The sequence below is a fragment of the Perognathus longimembris genome, chromosome 2 (genome assembly GCF_023159225.1).
Source record: "Perognathus longimembris pacificus isolate PPM17 chromosome 2, ASM2315922v1, whole genome shotgun sequence".
Classification (NCBI taxonomy): domain Eukaryota; kingdom Metazoa; phylum Chordata; class Mammalia; order Rodentia; family Heteromyidae; genus Perognathus; species Perognathus longimembris.
This window is the reverse complement of record NC_063162.1, coordinates 150,245,786-150,266,678: the sequence shown is the minus strand read 5'-3', so window position 1 is coordinate 150,266,678 and position 20,893 is coordinate 150,245,786. Positions and strand designations below refer to the sequence as shown.

The 20,893-nt window shown below is 55.6% G+C and overlaps 1 protein-coding gene across 1 annotated transcript; it reads right to left on the bottom strand.

Moving 5' to 3' along the window:
- Positions 1–1,594: 1,594 nt before the first annotated feature.
- Atp6v0e2 (ATPase H+ transporting V0 subunit e2) lies at positions 1,595–8,004 on the bottom strand. The gene is made up of 4 exons (XM_048340453.1): positions 7,801–8,004; positions 6,573–6,620; positions 2,950–3,066; positions 1,595–2,623 (listed from the first exon to the last, which is right to left on the bottom strand). Exons 1-3 carry the CDS (start codon positions 7,902–7,904, stop codon positions 2,973–2,975), a joined length of 246 nt encoding a protein of 81 aa, XP_048196410.1. The 5' UTR covers positions 7,905–8,004; the 3' UTR covers positions 1,595–2,623; positions 2,950–2,972.
- Positions 8,005–20,893: the final 12,889 nt, after the last annotated feature.

The window sequence follows — 20,893 nt, the reverse complement described above, 5'->3', positions numbered from 1 at the left end:
GCTCCTCGGCTGCAGACGGCAGGGCTTACCCGCCCTTCGGACCCACCCACGACGTGGGCCGCAAAGGCCGGCTGCCGACGCCTTGCACCGGCTCGCGGACACTCGGCTCGGCCGCTGCAAACCGCCACCTCTGCAGACCACACCGGGCGAGGCCCAAAGGCCCCGCGTGACCGGGGCCAGGGAGGGCGAAGGCGCCCGCCTCCTTGGTGCCGGGAGGAGACCCAAGTGCACAACTTGGCTTGACAAGCTACTTGTCTGTCCTCTCCGTGAGGCGGGCAGCTTTCAGTTGTTTTTTGTTGTGTTTTGCTCTCTTTCCAGCACTCCTGTCCCAACCAAATCTCTGCTCCAGGCCGGTCAGGTCCTACAGAGTGGGCTAACACTAAGACCCTGCAACCAGTGTATACACTGTTGTCTTTGCACTTTGAGTTGCTGTGTCTCGTTTTGAGGCAGGATCCGTCTGGTGGGGGGGGGGGCGGGGATGAGGTATGGAAAACAACAGCCAGAAATTCAGAGACTAAGGCTGTCTTTTATGAGTAGCTTGTCCGCCCCCAGCCACACGGCCATTCCTGTTCTCTCCTGCCCGTTCACTGTCAGCTGGGCAGGGGGGGGGGCTCGCCATGCCTCCCCAGCAGGGCCAGCTGATCTGGGGCTCTGGTGGTTGAGGAAATGAAGTCGTTCTACATCCCAGGGCACTCTCTCCCCTTGCGCCCTCTTCATTTTCCTTCCTAGGCTACCCACCTGGCTTTCCTCTTGCCTTCTGATTGCTCCCAGCCGTTCATATCCACCCCACCAGCCCTGCCATTCCTTGGGGTTGCGTTCTGGGCCTTTCTCAGGAACCTGGCATGGCTCCCATCCCTTAGAAACCAAGTTGTTTTTCTGCAGACGACCTCACTGCTCCAGGGAGGATTCCAGGTCTTTCTCATCTCAGTCCGCCCCCCCCGCACCCCCCACAAGCATTTACTGGAGATTTCAACTTAGCAGGAGATAAAGGAACCCGGTCACGTGTCCCGTGGTGTCCCGAGTTGCTCGGGATGATCAGGGACTCGGGAGGGTCCTGCCCACACCCTCAGGTCCCGCCGCATCTTCCTTCCTATCCTCACTCCACCCGGTCCCTAATGACCAGACAGATGCTGGTCTCTCGTCCACTAGGCACACGGCAGAGAATTCTAGAGATGAAGGTGGGCCACTTTACAGCCCGCTCACCTGGTTCCTGGCCCCGAGCGTGGCTCCACTCGTCCCTTCCACCTCCTCCCAGGGCTTTCCACCCCACCCCAGCGGCTTCCTTCAGCTCCCCTGGAACGTCAGGTTCTCTGGGCTCCCTCTGGGACACAACCGTGGCCATGTTCCACGCCATCCCCCTCTTCCTGCCAGGCCTGGTTTAGGCCAAATCCGGGACAGTCACCAGGGGCCCAGGTTTCCCTCCAGGTCTGAGAGCGTGGCAGTGACCGTGTCCCAGAGTGCAGCTCGGGGGGGGGGGGGGTGGTGTCAGCTGCCAGCCCCCTTTTCACTTCCCCAGATCCACACTGACAAAATGAGAGTCAGGTGTCGACAGCGCCCTTGGCAGAGGCTGGGCTCTAGTCACCAAGTCACAGTCTCGCATCACCGTTATTTATTACACAGGAATCAGGTTTTCAGTACAAGTCACGCTCACCATACGCCACCCCACAGGAAAGCTCAGGGGAAAAGGGCCGGGGTGGGGGGGTGAGGTGGGGTCCGTGGGAGGCCCCAGCCTGGGCTGAGACTGGCATGGCTAAGGCCATGGAGCCTAGGTGAGACGCCTCCCGTCACGTGACTGTGGCTGAAGACCATGCCTACTACCGGGAAGGAGTGCCAAATAATAAATAGTCAATAAATAAGCAGGGCTGGCTTGCTTTCCCCGGGGCAGAGGCCTTCCAGGATAGGACGGGAGGCCTTGCTCAGAGTGACAGGCTCGAGGGGGCGGAGCTTATCTGGGGGCGGAGCTTATCTGGGGGGCGGTCCTCAGGGGAGGAAGGTGGAACAGGACATTCTGAGGAGACACAACTTTCTCAGCAAGCCACGGGATGATGTAGATGCCACAAAGGACCTGGGTTTCGATCATGACCCAAACTACTTGGGTTGATTTTCCAGCATGAATGTTTCTCTATAGTCAACATCTTCAGAAATTTCACATTTGTGAGTGTAGGAAAATCCAAGACTATTCCCGGTCACAGCTGGAATATGCCTGTGACCGACTCAACAAGGGCCTGCATGGCACAGCGAGGGGGGGGAGGGGCCGAGAGGGGAGCTGGCCTGGTGGGCACATGGTGGGCTGGGTCCCTTCTCCACGGGCTGCCTTTCCTTCCTGGGACAGGCAAGCGTCCCCCCGACTTAACCCCCACGTACACAGACAGATCCACGGCACCCGAGCCTCAGCCAGGAGCCGCTTGGGAGAGGCAGAACGCTCTGGATCTGTGGGAGTGGCCGGGCTCGAGGCCCCCTGCTGGCGCCTGCCCCCACGGGCTGGGAAGGCAGGGCCTCCTCAGAGCAGGCGGGACCTGGGGCTGTGGATCCCAAGGGCCCAGGACAGCTGGGGGGGGGGGGGGGGGGGGGGGGATGAAGGTGGGCAAGGACGCGGAGCCAGGGCCATCCAGACAGCAGGCACCTGAAAAGCACATCACACTGGGAGTCACCGCCTCGCTGTGGAGACTCCGCCCGCCCTCCCGTCCCTGGGTCCAGGCTAGTCATCTTGCTGCACTTGAGCCGTCCATGGCCACCCACCGTGGCCTGGCGCTCCTGTGCACGAGCTCCGGGGGGAGCCCCGACGACAGGGACTCGCGGGCCTGGTCCTCTCCGCTGGTGGCTGCAGAGGGCAGGCACCCAGAGGATTGCTAACAAATCAATTCCCAAATCCACAGGATTCCCCCCGGCTCCTGGGTCTTTCCTCCCCGGCCCAGCCCTCCGCCCCCACCCCTGCCATCGCCCAGGTACCTGGGGCCAGGAGCCGCAGCTGCTCACTCCCACAGGAACCGCACGTACCAGATGGTCTCGTTCTTCAGCTGGGGCCCAAACAGGGGGTTCAGCTGGGCCAGGATGGTAATGAGCCAGCTGCCAGAGACCGCACAGTGAGGAGGGCCGGGTGTCCGCAGCACCCCCCCCCCCCACACAGCAGAGGGAGCCTGGCCCCCTCCTTTCCTTCCAGGGAGCACGCGCCAAGCCCGGGGCGTGGTTTGGAGTGTGTGTGTGGGGGGTTTGATCTGGCTCAACGTGATCGTCTGTAGGCTCTGTAAGGTCACTGAATTGGGGAAGAGGCGAGCCCAGCCCCCCGGGGGAGCCTCTGGGACCTACTCCCAGTGGCGCTGCACACATCGATCCCCGTCCCCCCAATCTCCATACGCCAGGAGCAGGGCAGTAAGTAGTGCTGGCCTAGGGGACGTGCATCAGACTGGGGGTGCAGGGTGCCAAGGATGGAACCCAGGGATGGCCTCAGGTGCCCAAATAATGCTGTCTGCCCGCGTGGAAAGAACCCGTTGTTTCACCTCTGGCTTTCCTACCATAGCCTGGGGAATGCCCAATGCCAGGGGAGCCATTAGAATAGCTTACCTGCCTTCCACCAGCATGAGCAGAGTTCATAGTTTCTAGGTGTGTGTGTGTGTGTGTGTGTGTGTGTTTTAAAATGCTTCTTGCCCTCCGCTTCTGTATGCATCTAATCTGTAGTGGGTTTGCTCTTTGCTACACATTGATTTTTTATTTTTCATTTTTTTGCCAGTCCTGGACTCAGGGCCTGAGCACTGTCCCTGGCTTCTCTTTGCTCAAGCCTAGCACTCTGCTACTTGAGCCGTTTTCTATATATGTGGTGCTGGGGAATCGAACCCAGGGCTTCATGTATACAAGGCAAGCACTCTTCTTGCCACGAGGCCATATCCCCAGCCCCGATTTGTTATTTTTAATTATCACACATCTTGTTTATACTGTCTCCTCTGTCTTCCCAGTGCCATCATTCTTTATATCCTGCTCTGAGCCAACAATTCCAAGACTCTCGGAGCCCTCTCTGGGGCCCCAAAGGACCAAGAAACAACACACAAGAAGGGCCTTTGAGATGCTTTACCCAAGGAAAATTCTGGAAAAAACCCACATGTCTCCACGTATATAGCATTTATTAATTTGTTTATTTATTTAGTGCCAGCACTGGGGCTTTAACTCAGGGTCTCACACCCTTGTTTTTTCCCTTTAGGCTGGCTGGCTCTCTACCACTTGAGCCACACCTCCACGTCTGGCTTTTTGTTGATTCATTGTAGAGAAGAATCTCTTGGGGGCTGGGAATATGGCCTAGTGGCAAGAATGCTTGCCTCATATACATGAAGCCCTGGATTCGATTCCCCAGCACCGCATATATAGAAAATGGCCAGAAGCGGCGCTGTGGCTCACGTGGCAGAGTGCTAGCCTTGAACAAAAAGAAGCCAGGGACAGTGCTCAGGCCCCGAGTTCAAGGCCCAGGACTGGCCAAAAAAAAAAAAAATCTCTTGGGACTTTTCTGCCCTGGCTGGCTTTGAACCACAATCCTCAGATCTCAGCCTTCTGAGTATCTACGATTATACATGTGGACTGTATGTGTGAATCACCAGTGCCTGGCCTGTCATCATTATTTTTAACAAATTTTATTTTTTGTAAGGAGGATATAGAAATTATTAAATACTACCTAAGGAAAAAATAAGAGAAAATCAGGCCTGGGAATATGGCCTAGGGGCAAGAGTGCTTGCCTAGTATACATGAAGCCCTGGGTTCAATTCCTCAGCACCACATATATACAAAACAGCCAGAAGTGGCGCTGTGGCTCAGGTGGCAGAGCGCTAGCCTTGAGCAAAAAGAAGCCAGGGACAGTGCTCAGGCCCTGAGTCCAAGCCCCAGGCCTGGCAAAATAAATAAATAAATAAAAAAAAAGCTAATAGGAGTAAATAATTCATGACATAATCAGACAAAAGGGCTTAAAGAGGTCATTTAAAGCAGTTTCATAAATTTATCAAAACTACTTCAAAGTAAAAAATAAGCACTGCTGCCTTTAAGGACCTAATGAGTGTAAGAAACTGTTGCCTATCACATCTCATAGAAAAGGTAGTTCAAGGACAGACTTGTGGCACATACTGAAGTTAACTGTTGTTTCTTGCAACAATTTTTGAAAGTCTCAACAGCAAGCTTAAAATAAAATATCCTACGAAGGACCAAGAAAAATAATAACATGCACCAAATCTGAAGTCAACTAGCTACATTTTTTAAGGTGGACTTTGTTCTATATATCTTGAAAAAACCGAGCCAGATGGCGGCGGCTCACACCTATAATCCTAGCTACTCAGGAGCCTGAGATCTGAGGACTGTGGTTCAAAGCCAGCTGGGGTAGGAGAGTCTGTGAGACTCTGATCTCCAATTAACCACCAAAAAGCCAGGAGCGAAGCTGTGGTTCAAGTGGTAGAGTGCCACTCTTGAGCAAAAAACTGGTGGCTAGGCCCAGTTCCAACACACACACACACACACACACACACACACACACACACACACACACACACACCCACGGCAGACCTGCGAAACAGACTCGTTGCCTTTAAATAATTAATTAATGAGCTCGGAGCCCCCAGGGCCTAGGACTGACCCTAACTGCCTTTTAAAGAATCTGCAGGCTTCTAGCTGGGTGCCAGCGTCTCACACCTGTAACCCTAGCTGTTCGTGAGGCTGAAATCCAGAGGACTGTGACTGAAGCCAGTCTAGACAGAAAAGTCTTTGGAGACAAGGCTCAAGTGGTAGAGTGCCAAGCAAGCACAAAGCTCTGAGTTCAAATTCTTGTACCACCACTCCCGCCCTCCCCCCCAAAGTAATCTGTTAACTTTTAAAGACTGAGCATCTCTTTACTCCGTCTAGCCTATCCGTGTGGATTCTGACTACCCAACTATGTCCTGCTTAGCCTACAGAACTAACATAGAAGGCACAAGAAGACGGGACAACGGACCGACGCCAAGCAGCGTGATTAACAATCAGAGAGTTTGCCCCGAACTAGAACTTGCTTTGGCATCCAGGATGATTTAGACAGGAGTGAGGCGGCCTAGCAGTGCTGGACAGGAGGGAGGGCAAGACTGGCTTGGGAACGGCATGGACATCGAGGGCCAGCAGTTACTCCCTGACATGGCCCAGGTCCTTGCATCCCTCGGGAAGTTCTCCTCTACCTCCGGGGTACCCTTCTCCAGTTTCAAAACTGTGGCTCTCACCTAGCATTCTGATTGTCTTCTAGTCACCTGGCAGGGGGGGGGGCTGCTAGATCTGCAGGGGATCCCTAAAGCTGTTGCTGTACAACCTACTTACCAGGGGGTCCCAATGCCCAGCCAGATACAGACACCACGGGGCATGCGCCCAGCGCACGCATTCACAGGCGAATAAACAGCCCGCGAGCATCCCGAAGCTCGCGGGGCGGGCACAGGGTGGCAGAGCCCCCTACAACCCCTCCACAAGGCCTCCACTCATGTGCTTCACAGATCTAGCCTTTGGAGACACGTGTTCACTAGCAGGACAAAAGGGCAGGCAAGCCAAGGGGAAGAAGGGAGGACTAAGCTGGGGAGGGCAGTACTTACAAGAGGTAGCAGCAGACCGCAGTGGCAATCAGCATGGTGATGATCACTCTGGGAAAGAAGGGGACACAGGTCAAGACAGGTGGAACCAGCATGCTCGGAAAGTCTGGCTAGGGTCATACACGGAGCCCCTGGCCGTCAGCCACATTGTTTTATACTGGTACTAGGGCTTAAACTCAGGGGCTGGGCATTCTTCCTTGGCTTTTTTTTTTTTTTTTCCCTCGAGGCTGGTGCTCTGCCGCTTGAACCCTACTTCCACTTCCAGCTTTTTGCTAGTTGGTTGGAGATAAGAGTCTCACAGACTTTCCTGCCTGGGCTGGCTTTGAAGCACGATTCTCAGATCTCAGCCTCCTGAGTAGCTAGGATGACACCAGTGCCTGGTGTTAGAAAGAGAATGAACCTAGGTAGGTCCTTCGTGTCCGAATGAACCTAGGTAGGTCCTTCGTGTCCGCTCGGATACCAGACAGGCTTAAAGCACAGTGGGAGCAAAGAATTCACTAGGATCCGAAAGAGAGGTGACCCTGAGAGGATTTACAGAGTGAAGCTGTAGAATCCTTGAGCCCCGTAGATTTTTAACTAGAGAGACAAAAGCCCGTCACAAGCTCCAACGATGGACAGCACTTAACAGCTGGAGCTGGAGAGATGAACTCTCCTTTCTTGGCAGGGTAGACGGGCCCGAGGACGACCACGGACTGGAGGATGGGAGGGCTGATGATCACTTCAAACAAATGAGCCCAGCCGGGCTGGTACGATCTGGTGCACACGGCGTATTTCTTTTTTTCTTTTTTGCCAGTCCTGGGCCTTGAACTCAAGGCCTGAGCACCGTCCCTGGCTGAGCCACAGCGCCACCTCTGGCCGTCTTCTATATATGTGGTGCTGGGGAATCGAACCCAGGGCCTCATGTATACGAGGCGAGCACTCTACCACTAGGCCACATCCCCAGCCCCACAAGGCGTATTTCAAGCGCCTTATTTCAAGGGCAATCCTCGGAGCGGCCTGGTAAGGCAAGGCTGGTCCATGGTCGCCATCCATCCTACCTGCGAAGACGCTGAGGCCCGGCCGTGATCCGGAGCCTGTCGGTGGGGTAGGGTGGGGTGGGTGGAGACCCCAGGCAGGGCCGCAGGACCCGGAGCCCCTGTCCCCCCGCCCCCGCCACCCCGGGAACGGCGGTGGAGGGGGAGGCTGGCCGGGCACGGGGAGGGTGTCGGCGGGGAACCGGGGCCGGCCTTACCCGCGGTTAGGTCCTTTCGGCACGAACCAGGGCCCCGCGATGCCGATGAGGCCCCAGAACGTGGTGAAGATGATGACCGGGAGGGCGAAGGAATGGGCCGTCATAGCTGCGAGCGCGGGGCGCCCGGGCGGAGCGCAGGGCCGAGGAAAGACGCCGTCCGTCCGTCCGCCCGTCCGTCCGTCCGCCCGCCCGCGCCGGTCCCAGCTGGGCCGCGGGCCGTGCGCAGTGCGCAGGCGCGGGGGACGCGCGCCGCCGAGGCGGCCGGGACAATCTGCGCACGCGCGTAGCTTGCTCTAGCCCGGTGGGAACTGAGCCAGGCCGGCGAGACGTCACTCATGGGTGAGGGAGGCGGGCCTTCCGAGGATCCCATTCCTTGATTGGCTGCGGGTCAAGAGACTCCCCTGCCCTCCCCTGCCCCCCCTCCCCCAGCGATTCTTGAGTAGTGGGGTCGGCCAGATTCCAGGGATCTATCTAGATTTGAGTCGCCGGCGTCGGCTGCGTGGTATTTTCTTATTCCCAAAGGCCCGGGAGCTCCGGAGCGCCCTCGAGGTCATCCCCGGCCGGCCCTCTGGCTGCGCCGGGCCGGGGCCGAGCGCCCCTTGGCAGGTCCTGGGCTGGCGCCACAGCGCCCTCTCCTGGCACCACGCGGTAGCGAGCCCAGGGAACCTGCCAAGGGTCTGCCCGGGCTTTGGGGATTGCACAGCCCGGGAAAGGAAGCCGAGACCCGGGCCATGCACCGGCGGCTCCGGCCTGGGCGTTCCTCTTTCCCAGAGCGGACACCGGTTACACCCACCGTCTCCATGCTCCGGATGGGACTCCCTTATGCATCCTTCCAACCCCCTTGCAAGTTGGCGATGGGAAAGGAGGTGGCACACAAAGATCTTAGCCATAAAATGTCACCCTAGTTTGTTGTTGTTGTTGTTTAAAGGAGTTTCTAATCTACTCGGGCGGGTGATATGTGGACAATGGAAGTAGTATAATTCTTTAGAAAGACTAAGTCAAAGCCTGACAAAATGAGCACTAAGAAATGGGTACTTCTGGGGGGGGGGTAGAAGAATGAACGGGGGAAATGAATAGAACGCAGGCAAGAATGCACTGTAGCGCTGGGGATATAGCCTAGTGGCAAGAGTGCCTGCCTCGGATACACGAGGCCCTAGGTTCGATTCCCCAGCACCACATATACAGAAAACGGCCAGAAGCGGCGCTGTGGCTCAAGTGGCAGAGTGCTAGCCTTGAGCAAAAAGAAGCCAGGGACAGTGCTCAGGCCCTGAGTCCAAGGCCCAGGACTGGCCAAAAATAAATAAATAAATACAACAAGAGAAAACAAGTGTGGGTGTCTGTGGGTGAGGATGTGACCCTGTGCTTCTCCCCAGAGGGCAGGGGGCCCCTGCTGAGAGACAGAGGCACGCACTGGAATGGGAAGGAAGGGGCGGGGGGGGGGGGGCAGGAGTCAGGCTGTGGGCCTCTTGCTTGCCTGTGCGTAGCCCGCGCTAGGCTGGCAAGGTGAGGACCGAGACCGGGCCATGGCGGCCTCTGTTCCTCGAGCCTCTGGAAGTGGGAAGACACGGCCCTCGTTTTATTCTGTTCCTAGCACACTCCATCCCTCCCGCGTGTTTCTGGGGGTGCTCTTAAGGTTCATAAGCGACTCTACTGTTCCAGGCGCCCAGTAAGGTGGGCCCGGGCACTTCATTGAGGGGTACCGATCAGCCTGGTGGAGCCTCACTCCCGCGTGCCCGGTGGCGATGGGCTGGGCCGCTTTCCCCCCAGTGTGCACGGCCGCCAAAGCTACGTATCACCAAAGTCCTGCCGCAGCATCTTCTAGAACTCCGCACAGGGCTCCTCACAGTCTCCAAGCAGCCCTACTTTCTCTCTCTCTCTTGTTGTGGTTGATCAGGGGGCTTTGAACTCAGGGCCTGGGTGCTGTCTCTGAGCTCTTTCTTGCTCAAGGCTAGCGCTCTACCACAGCAGCACTTCTGGTGTTCCGATGGCTCGCTAGCGATAGAAGTCTCACAGACTTGCCAGCCTATGCTGGGTTTGAACCGCCATCCTAGATCTCAGCCTCTGAAGTAGCTAGGATTACAGGCACGAGCCACCCGTGCCAGGCTCCCGTTTTCTCTCTCGCTGGCAAAACCACCGAGCTCACTGGAGGCCAGGGAGGAAAGATAACCAGACAACAATACGGCCGGCTTCCTCAATCCACCCGCCCCCTCTGGCCAGCCTTTCCCGCTCGGCTTCTGCTGTCCCCTGGTTCTTGTTTAGGGATTTACAGGACAGGCAGACACACGTGTTGAAATAAGCTTTTATTCAGGTAGCCAAAGACCAACGAACCAAACACGGTTTTTTAAGCCTCATTTGCACAATGTTGCAAGCAGAAGCAGCCCAGATGTTCCTGGCCGGCCACCACTGCCTTCTTTCTCTCTTTCTGGTAGTGGGGCTTGAACTCTGGGCCTGGGCGCTGCCCCTGAGCTCTTCAGCTCAAGGCTAGCGCTCTACCCCTCGAGCCACTGCGCCACTTTCGGTTTTCTGAGTGGTTTTTCTTTTTGGAGATAAGAGTCTCACAGACCTTTCCGCCCGGCCTGACTTGGAACCGCCATCCTCAGAATCTCAGCCTCCTGAGTAGCTAGGATGACAGGTGTGCAGCATCGGCGGCCGGCCAGCCACAGTGAGGGAACTGGTGACCTCTACCCTGTCCTGGTCCACACACAGCACCCTCGGGATTTGCTCTTTGTAGGGCAGAGAAGCCAAGCCTGCCGTTGGCCACACTCTGCGGTGCCGGGCAGGGGCTAGGCGCGCTCATGCCCTCTGCTTTTAAGGCGTTCGAAATTCAAGTGGCGGGCACCAGGCTGGTTGCTTGGAAGGTCGGCCCTGCTGGGCGTCAGCCACTGGGGAAGGGGGCTAAGTGCCAGGTGCCTACACAGAGGTGCTGTTAAGATCACAGATGGGGCCAGGATTCGTAGGCGATGCCTGCAATCCCGGCACGCGGGAGGATCATGCGTTCCGGGCCAGCCTGGAAAACGCAGTGAGCTCCTGTCTCCAACACACACACCACCAACACAGCATCTCCTTGCAGAGGCGGGGCGGGGAGGCCACCTCTGACGGAGGGGGGAAGGGCGGGCACGCAGCTAGGGCTCGGGAGGGGGAGGCGTGACGGGGAGGAGGGGGCCGGGCACCCCGAGGCGCCTGGGGCTGCGAGCCCCCCCCCCCCCCCCCGTCCCTGCAGCACAGCACAGAGGCCCCGCCCGCGAAGGGGTGATGGCGGACGTCGGGGGGATGGTGGGGGGAGGAGGAGGGAGAAGCCCGGGGACCGGCAGCGGGGGGGGGGGGGGCCTTTAGGAGCCTCAAGGACAGAGCCGCGGCAGCCATGGAGGCAGCGCAGCCCGAGTCCCTTGCGGGGGACGCGCTTGCACGTGCCACGGAGCCAGCGGGCACTTAAATTCCCCGCTGCTCTGCAGAGAGGGAAACTGAGGCACAGAAGCGGGCAAAGGGCTTTTGCCAGTTTTATGCCGAAGGCGGTGCTGTTGGAGGCAGAAGAACTCAGCTGCCCCGTTCCCTGCAGCCACAGCCCCCAGCCCTCCGCAGCCCCTGGAGCTCCTGCAGCCGGGCCCGCGTCTCCCCCGCGGGCCGCCGCCCCAGGGGGGCTCCCGGGCTCGTCCCGGCCCCCGTCAGCCGTCTCCCCGCTTCGGGCAAGTCCTGTCGTGGGTGGAAGCGTGGCGAGGACTCGCTGGTGACACGACTGTCGCTTGGAGTCGACTTGAGGTGAGAACCCTTCCCGGCCTTGTTTCCTGTGCTGGTGGGTACTGCTGAACCCCAGGGACGGGGCCACGCGGGGGACCCCAAAGGCTTCTTCTTCCGGGCCCCGGATTGCTCCGCACAGAGTGCTCCCACGGCCTCCTTCCTGAGCTCCGTGCCCGCACAGCGGGAACGAGCATGGCAAGCGGGTGGAGCCAAGGGCGAGCGTGGTCTTCGGGGCTGGGGGCTGCAGACCGCCGTGCGCCCCGCAGCCCTGACCCGCTCCGGCTTTACTTAGTCCCCGCAGACACCTGGCGAGGTCCGGAGATACTCTGCCACACCGGGAACGGGCGCCGGTATCCTAGCGGGTAACCCGGGGCCATTCGTGGCAGCATCCCCGCAGTGCACAGGAGGCCCGACCACGAGCCCGCCCGGGGAGGGGCCGTCAGCGCAGGTGGCCTCCATTTGCCCCTCAGGGCGCCAGCCGGCCGTCCCCGTGGAGGTGGCAGCGTCACCGAGGGCACAGTGGCGGCGGCTCTCCTCCTTCGCCCCGCGGGGCTGGGCCCGGGCGGCAGTGCCCTCAGCCTGGCCCAGCACTGTCTCCTAACTGCCTTAAGAGATGGGGGCAGACATCAACGGCTCTGTGGCTGCTGAGCAGACGGGAAGGGGGTGCAGAGCCCCCGGTGATGGCCGAGGAGGTGGTTTCTTGATGAAGCCATCAGGGAGTCGGCCCTCGGGCCTGTCCACAAGGCCAGCCCCGGCTCCTGTGCCCCCTGGGGTTCCCTGGGCCTCTGCCCGCCATCTCCCCACGGCCCAGGGCGTCCGGGGCCGCGTGGGCACGCCCCGGGGTGGCCTTCACCTCCGTGGCCCGCGCCCCCTCTTTCCGGCACACCCCGGACGCCGCCCGACAGACGCTCTGGAAGCCCAGAGGGAAGTGGCGGGGCGCCCCGCCCGCTCGCTGCGGGTGCCTGGCCTGCTCAGCGGGCGCCCCCGGCCGGCCACGCAGCCGGGCTTCCGGAAAGGGATGTCCAGCTCGCCCCGGGCGGCCACGATGGCCTCGAAGGCACCGGATGACCGGGGTGCACGCGGTGCCAGTACTTGCCTGGGATCATGGCGCCGGCGCTCTGGCAGAAGCTGCAGGACCTTCTCGAAGTCGTGCAGGGGCCGGGAGTGGTCGGCGATGGCGTGGGGGGCGTGGAGGAAGTGCCCCACGCCGGCCGCGAGGTCGCTGGAGACCTCGGGGGGGCGAGGGCGGCGTGGGGGTCTGCCGTCGTCCTGGCCCCCCGCGGTGTTGACGCGGAGCTGGTGGGCCTTGCTGTCCTCGTGTCTCCGCTTGAAAAGGCCCCGTGTCACCCTGGACCAACGGGGAGGGTGTGTCGTGAACGCTAAGGCCGTGCTCTGCAAACTGAGCCGAGCAGCTTGGTCTCTTGGGGGTCAATCGCCAGCCACGGGGACTGCTCGAACCGTGACCTCTGGCTGGATCGGGTCTGTAAGTCCTCTTGGCTTTCCCCGGTCTGCCCTCGTCTACCTCACACGTGTGGGGGGGGGGGGGTGGCGGGGAGGGGGGGCAGCGGGAGGGCCGCGTCTCCGTGGGAAGAGCCGGAAGCGGCTCGGATTCTGCAGCCCAGGCCTGGGTGTCGGCCTTGCTTTGGAGAAAGTGAAATTGTGCTGAGTTCTGCTGTCCCCAGTTCCACGGACTTCTGCCAGCTCAGAACCACATGCAGTAAGAGCTGCCAGCTGAGGTGCCCGCCCAGCCGGGGAGTGCCCCGGGCGAAGCGGGGGAGCCAAACCCTTCTTTGCAGGCGCTATTGGTGACTTCCACTTAAGCCCTTCCCCACCCCCGTCTTCGAAACCCATTCTGGCTTCCCCAGAGTACCGGCTGACGCTGCTGTTAATAATGTTGCTGCTGTTGTTCATCCGTGGCTTCTTCCCCAGACCATCTCCCCAGCTATGCCGGAGCCAGATGTGCCAGATGCGAATAAGCTTAACCACCCTCAAGCACGGATCTCATCAGATACAACAGGTGGCTCCGAGCCCTGCAGAAACCAGGCCGAGCGTCTGTTTCCTAACAGCCTCCTAAAGAAGGCAGCGGCAGAAGGAAACACGGAGCTTTAGTCCGGGAAGCTGTGGATGGAGGTGTGCAGAGCGGAGATTCTCACAGACGGCGGGGCTGCGGGAAGGAAGAGGGGACGGCCCCACAGACCTGCTGCAGCCCCACTGCCTGTGCCCCCCGCTTACCCCCCCCCCGTCACCAGCTCCACCCTGGCTCCCTTCGCCTCCTGCTCATCAAAATGCCTCATTTCTAGCCCCCAAATGTCCCCGTTTCCCAGACCAGTCTCGGGTGGAGTGAGTTTCCTATTAATCTTTGTCCATCCGGAGACCGATGAGTAACTGGCGAAAGGTGGGCGTGGCTGGATGAATGTCCCGTGTCCTTCGGAACTCCGCGAGTCTCACTCACCTGGGGGGGGGGGGTGACCCGTCCCTGACTTTAGCTGGCTTGGGTCCTCGATGCAGGGCACGGCTCTCCGTTCCAGTTTCGAGATCGAGTCTGGCTTGGCAGCCGCGGGCCCTATCACAGAAATGAAGCGACGCTGCTGTGGCCGCTGCGGGCTGGCAGTCGCGTGGCCCCCCCGGAGCTGGCCCTGGCCCTGCACAGGGCGTCGAGGCGGGCTGAGCGCACACCTACCCAGCCCCTGAGCAGGGCGGGTCACGTCTGCAGCTCCGTCGGTCAGCCGATGAGGGAGCTGGGAACCAGGGAGATGCAGCCCCGAGAGGGAGAAGGAAGCAGGAAGGAACACGGGGGCGGGGACGGAAAGGAAGGCAGCGGAAGCCTCCGTGCCGCGCACGCGCCCGGCCTGGCCAGCCTCTGCGCGCGTGGCCATCGGCGCAGGCTTGGTGGGAAGGAGTGCTCCAAGCCGCCCGCCGGCAGCCCCAGCTCTGACTACCAGGGGCCTGTCTTGGGCTGGGGACATGGCCTAGTGGCAAGAGTGCTCGCCTCGTGTACATGAAGCCCCGGGTTCGATTCCCCAGCACCACATATCTAGAAAACGGCCAGAAGTGGCGCTGTGGCTCAAGTGGTAGAGTGCTAGCCTTGAGCAAAATGAAGCCAGGGACAGTGCTCAGGCCCTGAGTTCAAGCCCAGGACTGGCAAAAAAAAAAAAAGGTGGGGGGGCCTGTCTTTGGACTCAGCATTTCCCTTTACTTAAAATCTGGCTATTATTCAGAGGTACACAGATAACCCACTTCCTTTATTTAAAACAAAATCCGTTACTACCTCCTTACATGCCTTAATGTACAGGCAAAGGCGTATAGACTTTCTTTAGAAAGAAAGATACAAGCGGCAGCTCTGGACACTTATAAGGAGGAACTGAAGGATAGGAAAAAGAAGGATGTATTTTATTGTTTTTCTTTGGCTCAGTTGAGTATACTTATAAAGTTGGTATCTGTGTATTTTTTTTTTTTTTGCCAGTCCTGGGCCTTGAACTCAGGGCCTGAGCACTGTCCCTGGCTTCTTTTTGCTCAAGGCTAGCACTCTGCCACTTGAGCCACAGCGCCACTTCTGGCCATTTTCTATATATGTGGTGCTGGGGAATCGAACCCAGGGCTTCATGTGTAGGAGGCAAGCACTCTTGCCACTAGGCCATATTCCCAGCCCCATCTGTGTATTCATATATCTAACACTAATAAAAAATAAATCCATCATGAAAGTTTTACATATATATATACATATATCTCATAATATCTCTAAAGTAAGAGTGGAGAAATGATAATAATAGTAATAATAATAAAATAAGCATAAGAGCAAGAGCTCAGGGACAGTACCAAGCCCTGAGTTCAAGCCTCATGACCAACAAAAAAGTAAAAATTTAAAAATTAAATAAAAGCAAGCCAGGCACCAGTGGTTCACACCTGTAATCCTAAGCTACTCAAGAGGCCGAGATCAGAGGATCACTGTTCAAAGCCAGCCCAGGCAGGCAAGTCTGAGAGACTCACATCTTCAACTAGCCAGCAGAAAATCAGAAGTGGTGCTGTGGCTCAAAGTGGTAGAGCAGTAGCCTTGAGCAAAAAAGCTCAGGGACAGTGCCCACAACCAACCAAAAAAAAAAAAGAGGGGGGCTAACTATCACCCACATCCTCTGAGCTGGACCATAGAGGTACATTTAGAAAGAGAATAGTCCTGGCCGTATTTGTGTAGAGTCAAAGAGATGAAATGGAAGAAAGTTGGGTATCAGAGCTGTTTTTGGAGAGGGGAGAGCCTTTCCTCTTCTATAGAAAGGCAACTTCTTTTCCCGTAACCGCAAAGCTGATGAGAACTCTATCCTGATGCGACCCCCTCGGGGCTGTGGGGCTGGTCACGAATCCAGGCTTGGAAAACACGGAAAGCGAGAGCTGACAGCAGGCATCCCAGCCAAGGCTAGGCATGTGTTTTTTGTGACCTCAGCTTGAGCCAGGGCGAAGGAGGGAAGAGGTCCGGGGATGTCCCGAAGGGACTCTACTCACAGCTCTTGAAGGAGCCTACCTGGGGGCACAGCCAAAGAAGGACACTGACCCCCGATACCCAGGGGACAGCACGAGAGAGGCCCCAGTGGTGAGGGAGGGAGTAGATCCCCACTGAACCCACTCATGAGCGAACACAACTAATAGCTGGTGTCCGACACAGGGTAAGACGTCTCTAGTACCTTTGCCATTCGCCCACCCACCATCACCCCGTCTTTCCCCAGTGTTTCGGATCCCTTTCATTCCACTGTCCGGCTTCAGATTCCAGGTAGAGGTGAGAAAGTCAAGTTTGGGCATTAGATGAAATCTAGGTATTTTACAGTTACACAAGGCCTGAACTTTTGTGTCCCTGTTTTTTTCTTCTTTGGTAAATTTCTGGCATGAATTCAAACTTACAGAGACTCTTCGGCAGGGGCGCTGCTTGTTTGCTCAGATGCTCCTTCCCATGAATGCCTTTTCTCTTTGTACGTGGATGTATGGGGCAGGCTAACAGCCTCGACCTCTAAGCACTCCTAGGAGTACTGCCAAGAAGGACATCCCAGCCGCTCACCCTTGGGTGCGACACACGGGACACCACTGCAGGGATCACCCACAGGTGGCAAAGCGTCGTCACCCAGGGGGACCTGGCCCGGGGAAAGCCCTCAAGCTGCATGCATTCTCCATTTGGAGGGAAGCCAGAGTCAAAGCGCAGGTCTACTCCACACACTGCTGCCTGAGGCTGGAGGGTCACGCGGGAAGGACCAGCTGCCTGCCGCTGAGCCAGTGACCAAGAAGAAAACAGCTGCAAGGACCTGGATTCTACCACCAACTGAAACAGGCTCCCAGCCATCCCTTCCCAAGGCCTCCAGGTAAGAGGCCAATCTCCTCCCCGCCCCCCAGCCCAGCACCCTGAGAAACCTGACGCAGAGAAAGAAGCTAGTCAAGCCCCACCTGGACTTCTGACCTACAGGCTTCCTTCCCTGGCTGGCTTTGAACCATGACCCTTAGATCTCAGCCTCCTCAGTAGCTAGGATGACAGGTGCGAGACAACAAATGAGTTTGTGGGGCTTTGTTATTTGGCAACAGCAAATAAGTGTGTCCTATACACGTAAGTATATGATCAAAACTTAGAAATTTAACATTGGTATAAATGCTATAATCACAATCTACAAATTAATTTCTTCAAGTTGTCCCCAAATGTTCTTTATCTCCATCTCTGTATTTCTAAGCCAGCAGCAGTTAGGCTAGTCTTTACATTTCTTTTAACCTGGAGCAGCTTGTTAGCTGTGTTCTTGTAAATCAGAAGACTTACATCTCAAGAACCTGGAACTAGGTACTCTGCTCACGGCCTGGAGGGCATTCTGTTATCTCTGTGTATGGCTAGGAAGGGTCCCGACCTAGAATGACCCAGAGATGAGAAAGGAGAACCCTGGTATTGAAGTGCACCAGAGTCAAGGGGACGGAGGCTGTTTGCTCTGCACTTGTGCTACAGTCACTGCTCCTGGTAAAACACGCAGTATATGATTTAGAAATAAGAAGTCAGCTTATGGAAAGACTTCTGAGAGGAAGATTCAGCATCAATATGGGGCGGGGACTGTTGCTGTACTATGGGAACTACTCTGATTAGGAAACACAATTAAGAACTATTTTTAAAGAATTGTTAAAAAAACAAATGGAACATGCTCAAATCAGTTTGCCCAAGATTATGGCCATCTATGACTGTGACCACGTTCTGGTTCCAGGACAGGACTCTGATCAAAGAGTGTTACTACACCTCTTGTTGTTTTTTTTTTCTTTGTTTATTGGTTTAGTTTTTTGGTGATGGTTCTGGAGATTAAACTTGGGACCTGGGGAGCTATCCCTGAGCTTTTTTTTGCTCAGGGCTAATGTTCTACCACTTGAGCCACAGGTCTAGTTCAACTTATTGGGGGGTGTTTAATTGAAGATAAGATTCTCACACACTTTCATGTCCGGGTTGGCTTTGAACTGTGATTCTTAGATCTCAGCTTCTTGAGTAGTTAGAATTACAGGTTTGAGCCACCAGCACCTGACAAAACCTTTTTTGTTTCCTTCAGGTGACATAGAAGGAGATTCTCAAGCAGGCTTTTTTTGTGCCTTATCAATGGAAAAGGGACTGAGGGGACATAACCACAGCATGCATGTACACGAACACACACGCACACACACACACACACGCACACACACACACACACACACACAGGCTAACCCCCACATTCCATAAACATCCACAAAAATGGCTTGCAAACTCATATTTCTACTCTCCTTGCTATCTTCACCACCAGGCTGGAGGCCTCACCCCGAGAATCAGTTCTGAGAGGGATAGTGTGGCCTCAGGCTTGCTCTTCTCCCTCTAGCTCCTGCCCGCCTCCCGCTACCTGGGGCAGTCACGTGGCCCGTGCAGAAGCAGGCTTCCGGATGTCTTCTGCACGACCCTAACTCTTCTGCTCATACCTTTGTGACTTCCCATAAGTGGCCCTGGCCATTTATCACATGACAACATCCTCTCTAATAAAAAACAGAGCTACCCACATCATCGCCGGTTGTTTCTGTTATTGGCAAGTACTAGTTTGGTAACATAATGAGATTTCTGGGGAAATCTTAGTATTTGAGGAAAACAAGAAATCTTATCAGATACAGTTGATGTCTGAAATCAGAGTTTAAGAATAGAAATAAAACAATAAAACTCTACAGAATGATTAGCAAGATAGTTCTAAATAGAAGAAAGAGCAATCAGGCATGAGAAACTTAATGAGTAAAGCAAAGAATTGGTGACAGTGAAGTGAGTGTGTAAGACAACGGGATAGGAAACCATACTAGGGAAATGCACACCGTCTTGCAGAGTTTGAAATGAGTTCTAAGCTGACGAATTGCATGGGCAAATTTAGCTGGATCAGTCTCATCGCAGAATACATGACAGATTTTTTTTTAAAAAGGGAAAGACTTGGGTCTGGCAATGGGGTGGTTCAGTACTGGGGTGCTTCTCTAGCATGTAATGGGCCCTGGGTTCAATCCCCAGCACAGACAGAGAAAAAGTGGGGAGCAGAGACTAGAAGAAGGAAGAAGTTTTAATCTGTTCTTGCTGCTTTAACAAAATTCCCAAGACTGGAAAGTTTATAAGAAAAATACACTTATTTTCTCATGGTTTTGGAAGCTAGGAAGTCTAAGATCAAGGCACTAGTAAATTTGGTCCAGTAAGGACTGTTCTCTGTTTCTAAGACGGAGACTTTTCTTTTCCTGTGCCGGGGGTCCAGTCCCGGGCCTTGGGAGGAAGATACCCTCACATTTCAGGAGGGACAGATAGCTATATCTGTCACATTTCTTTTTTTTTTTTTTTTTGGCCAGTCCTGGGCCTTGGACTCAGGGCCTGAGCACTGTCCCTGGCTTCTTCCCGCTCAAGGCTAGCACTCTGCCACTTGAGCCACAGCGCCGCTTCTGGCCGTTTTCTGCATATGTGGTGCTGGGGAATCGAACCTAGGGCCTCGTGTATCCGAGGCAGGCACTCTTGCCACTAGGCTATATCCCCAGCCTGATCTGTCACATTTCTAACACCGACCATTGAATTTATGGGAACTTGGGAGATAGGAGAAGTGCTATGATTTGAATGTTAGTGTTCTTCCAAAGTTCTTAGGTTGGTTAGCACCAAGGGGTGAGGGCAATCGTATTGAGGTGGGGCATTTAGGAGCTTATTAGGTTCTGTATACAACACTCCTATCCATTGGCCAGTGCCTTTCTGCCAGGGGCTCCAGAGAACTAGATAGTTCCATGTGCCCCTTCGTCCTTCCATCTCTTCCTCCATGCGAGGCTTCAGGGCGCTCAGCCCCACCGGGCAGGTTGCGCCCAGTGGATCTGGGATTTTTATCTTGTGCTTTCTAGCCTCCAGAATTGTGAGAAGTGAATTTCTATTGCTTATAAGTTACCCAGTCTCAGGTGCTTTGTCATAGCAGCACAAGTGGGCCAAGACAAAGACGTGTGTGTGTGTTTTCTCATTTTCTTTAAAAGAAATAAAAGTATGTAAAGTAACCATTAAAACAGCTTGTTTCATATATATATATATATATATATTTAGAGAGAGGATATCTAAAATAATAGCACAAAGACAGGGTCTTTACCAGTAATACATCCAACAAAGACCTAATATCCAAAATATAGCAGGAGCTCAAGATACTAACCCCTCCCAAAGCTAATAAACCAATCGCTGAATAGACAAAGGGACAAAGGAGAGACTTCTCAGAAGAAGAGGTAAGAATGGCAAAGAAACACATGAGAAAATGCCCAACATCCCTTACCATAAAGGAAAGACAAATCAAAACAACTCTTAAGATACCATCTCACCCCAGTTAGACTAGCCAATGTTGTGAATTAAAACAACAACATACGTTGGCAGGGAAAAAGAGCCCGACTGCGCTGTTGTTGGGAATGTAAACTAGTACAACCACTCTGCACAGCAGTCTGGAAGTTCCTCAAAAAACTAAACATAGGGGCGGGCGGGGAATGCGGCCTGTAGAGGGCTTGCCCAGCATACACGAAGCCCTGGGTTCGATTCCTCAGTACCACATGTAAAGAAAAAGCCAGAAGTGGCGCTGTGGCTCAAGTGGTAGAGCGCTAGCTTTAAGCAAAAGCAGCCAGGGTCAGTGCTTAGACCCTGAGTTCAAGCCCCAGGACTGGCCAAAATAAATAAATAGACCTTCCCTACAACCCAGCCATAGGACTCCTGGGCATCTACCTAGTATATCATAAGCCAGGACCCTGTAGAGACACTTGCACATCCGTGTTTATTGCTGCGCTATTCACAAGAGCCACATTATGGAAAACAGCTCAGGTGCCCTACAATAGATGAGTGGATCCCAAAAATGTGGTACCTATACAC